Genomic DNA, 3,826 nt, shown 5'->3' with positions numbered 1-3,826 from the left:
TACTAGAGTATTTGCAAAGTACACTTAGTCACCGATTTCTTCGACAGTCTGTCATGACAAGAGTAAGAAGCACAGCAACGGGCTCATCACAGGCTGACAACAGCATCCCAATGGGAACACATCTGCCTCCAGAGGGCTATGACTCCTGGCTAGGAAAAGGATGGGGAAATGATTATAGCTGAAGAATATAGGTCCAGAAGATTTGGAAAACCAGGCTGCTGCAATCACCAAAGCTCCCTGGCCATTAGGCTGGCAGCACACAACCCTTCTGCATCTTCCCCAGGCAGCTTCTCCTCTCTTGCACACTCAGTACAACCGGAGTGAAGCCCCAGGATGCTCCAAAGCCAGTTGTAATAGGTACAGAAATAGCAGCATTTCACTGAAATCTGTTTGTCAGCAGAGGAGAAGATGCAAAAACACAGTCTGGGAACTCACCAAGCCTGCACTTTCCTACAGGAATGCAGACAGCCACAACCATCCTCGTACTGGCTCATCAACTATTTTTAGCACCAGAAGGGGAGGCAGCCATCAGTGAAGGGCCTGTTCCCTTTGATCCAGTGGATCTGTGCACTGTCTCTGTCCCAGAGATCCTTTGCTACCAAAACCACAAACCAGGTAAAGAACTTTAGGTTGTTCCTGCTCCTGAGTACAAGGCATCTCTCAGCAGTTACACGACAGGTTGGAAGAGGGCCACACAGCCCATTAAATTCCATTCACTTCCTCTCCCCTCTGCACCACGCAGCCAGGCTCTATTAGTCTTCTGAGAGCAACTGTAGTTAAAGTGAAGGATGCCAGGAGGCCCTGGGCACTCAGCACACAGAGTCACCAGCTCCAAGCTGCAGGCCAGCAGCAGAGAAATCCCAGCATCCATGTCATTGCACGCAGCTTTATTTATCTCCAAGGGTTTACAAGTTAAACACAAGCTCCTTCTCAGAGACACTTCCCAACTGGTTCTGCATTACCACCTGAGCTGAGAAGCAGACTAAACTCAGCTGGCACCACAATGAGCTTGGTTTCTCTGTCATTCATTTCTCCCTTGGGAAGCTGCAGGAACTTTGCCCCACAATCAAAGGTGTGCCCTAAGGCCAGCAAAAGGCATTGATATCACCAGGACCAGAACTGCCGTGGGTGTGAGCAGCCCCACAGAGGGATCAACCCGCTGCAGGCAGAACCACCAAAGGAACACAATCCCCCACTCACAGAACAGACACCCGTGGGGCCTGGAGCCAGTGCTGCTCCGGGACACCCAGCCTTCCCCCTGCAGGTGAACAGAGAGAGCAGAGAAGCACCTCAGGAGGTGACAGCTGCAGGGCACCTGTCTGCTGACACAGTGCTTCCAGCTCTTCCACCTGCCCCGCAGGAGGGTGGCAGCGATCCCATGATTTTGGCTTAAGTGACTAAGCGGGATCGTTTTGTCCTTCCCACCAGCTTTTTGTTCCAACAACACAAAGCATTCCCTGCATGCTCCCCAGAAAACTGGAAAAGAGGGTGAAAAGAAGATCACAAACCACTCTCTGTTCACCTCATTTCTCCCTGCAAACCCTCTGCTCCTGGTTCTACCTTTCACAGATGGTGTAAAGGCCATGCCCAGCTGATGCAGCAGCCTTAACAAGCCACCACAGTCCCAAACTCCAATTTTGATATGAAACAGCTCTTTTCAAGCAGCCAAATGCTGTATTTTATAATACCTTTGTGATCTGCACAACTCAAATACGTACGCCACGTTACACTACATTTGCATCCCTCGGCAGAAGGAATCTGAACTACTGTGATTCTTTCATAGGGATGCAGTACAGCCTGGCAGCCTCACAGATTCAGCTGAATCCATCCATCTGGAAAGCAGCAGCTTGGAACAACATGGCTCTTACCGTTTCCTAGTTTATATCCCACATCCCAGAGTCATTAAAGGCCATTTTTTCACCCTGCTCATCAAGGAATAGAAGATTTCTGAGGACCACAGGGCAGGAAACCATGGAGCTGGGAGGACAGCCTTTCCCGGACTCACCAGGAGCTGCCTGGGCCATATCTACCCTGGTTCTGCATGCCCCAGAGGTGCAGGGACGATCCGTAAGCGCTGCCATCCCTTGCAGGCAGCAGCACGAGGGTACAACCGCGGGTACAACCGCACCGCAGCTCAGAGCCCACCAGCACCCACTGCCACAGCTCCGCCTGCTCTGCCAGCACAGATCAAACCTTTCCAGCACCACTGCTTCGTTTCCACAATTAGCCACGTACAGAGGTTTCTCCAGCCTCACCTACAGAGACCAATAACAAATGAATCAACATCATGTACCATAACTGCCCATTGCAGTGGCCAAATTTTTGCTACTCAGACCCCTTCCAGTTCAGCACTCCTCCTCCCACCACCGAAGAGAACATACTTCGTTACAGAGACTTTCATATTGGGAAAATATTTTAATATAGTAAACAAGTCAATTTACCTTCCACATATTTTAAATAAGTTTATGCTCATCGTTAAACAAAACTGTTTTTACTTCAAATGGATTACAGCCTCTAAATTCGTATTGTTCCCAGCTGATCCTGTAAATAGCGAGGAATTTTGGACACCGATATCCTTGTATAGGTAACAGACTGGCATAAACAGCGCAGGAATTCAATGCGGGTTCAAAGGGAGAGAAGCTAGCCCTGGTGAGGAAGAAAACGAAGCCACAAAATTCCCTTTTGAGGAAAAATCGGGGGGAAAAGAAGATACCGCAGTTCCACCGAGTCCAAACGGGGCCGAATCAGTCTCCAGGTCAGTCTCCAGTCAGTCTCCAGTCAGTCTCCACGGGCGCTGCACGGTGCCGCAGGGACGGGCGAGCCATCGGTCTCCATCCTCGGCCGAGCCCCGCGGCCGCATCCCCGGCGGCGCGCGGCCTCCCGCGGCCCGCCCGGCTCAGGGGCTGCCGGCTCCCGGCCCGTTCCCGGCCGCGGGCGAGGGGGACGCGGCCGGCGGGGCGGTGGCGGCGGGGCCGGGGCCGGGGCGCGGCGGCGCGGGCGGAGGCCCCGCCGTGGGTCCGGCGGGCGCGGCGCGGAGCTGCGCGGGGGTGGCGGCGGCGCCGGGGCCGGGGCTGGAGGAGCCGCCGCTGCCGCGCACCGGCTGCCAGATGAGGCTGTAGTAGACGGCGAGCACGATGGCGGCCAGCGAGACGGAGAGCACGTAGGCCAGCACGGTGGCCAGGCGCACCCACTTCTTGTTGGTCTTGGCCGCCATGCGCGCCTTCTTGTCCCCGGTGTAAGTGGCGGGCTTGCCCCGCTCCGCGCCCGCCTCCTTCTCCTTCATGGGGGCCCGGCCCTTGGCCCGCTGCTCCACCGAGCCCTCCGTGCTGGCTCCGGCCCGGATCGGCCGCCGCCGCCGCTCAGGACATGCCGGTACCGCCCGTGCTGCCACCGGTGCCGCTGCCCGCGCTGCCCCGCCGGGGGCGAGGGGCGGAGCGTAGGGGGCAACCCCGCCCTGAGGGGTGGGAACGACAGGACGGGAGAAGGGCAGGGGAGGAGAGGAGAGGGGCGGGCAGGAGGAGGAGCCTGGGCCACCTTTAAACCGAGCCCCCTCCCCCGGTGCCCGTATCACCGCACCCTTTCCCCGCCCCGGAGTGAGGGGTGGGCGCGGAGCGGTGCCTCAGGGACGTGGGCAGTGCTCGCCCAGCCGCAGGGAGGCTTCTGGCACGGCCTCCTGGAACGTGCCCAGCGCTGGAGGAGGTCAGAAGTCTCCTCTCTACTTTGGCTTCCCGACGGAGTTACTTTTTGCGCTCTCCCTGATGCAGGTATGTGCTGCCTGCGCCTCTGTGAGGCTGCAAGGGTGCCCGAGCCAAGCGGCAGTTTTTTA

At 56.7% G+C, this 3,826-nt stretch overlaps 1 protein-coding gene across 1 annotated transcript; it reads right to left on the bottom strand.

Moving 5' to 3' along the window:
* Positions 1 to 2,395: 2,395 nt before the first annotated feature.
* On the bottom strand, positions 2,396 to 3,453 carry INAFM2 (InaF motif containing 2). Its single transcript, XM_066552167.1, has one exon. The coding sequence runs from the start codon at positions 3,281 to 3,283 to the stop codon at positions 2,897 to 2,899; it is 387 nt and encodes a 128-aa protein (XP_066408264.1). The 5' UTR covers positions 3,284 to 3,453; the 3' UTR covers positions 2,396 to 2,896.
* Between the last annotated feature and the right edge of the window lie 373 nt (positions 3,454 to 3,826).

The sequence above is a fragment of the Molothrus aeneus genome, chromosome 6 (assembly GCF_037042795.1).
Source record: "Molothrus aeneus isolate 106 chromosome 6, BPBGC_Maene_1.0, whole genome shotgun sequence".
Taxonomy (NCBI): domain Eukaryota; kingdom Metazoa; phylum Chordata; class Aves; order Passeriformes; family Icteridae; genus Molothrus; species Molothrus aeneus.
This window is presented reverse-complemented; position numbering and strand designations above follow the sequence as displayed.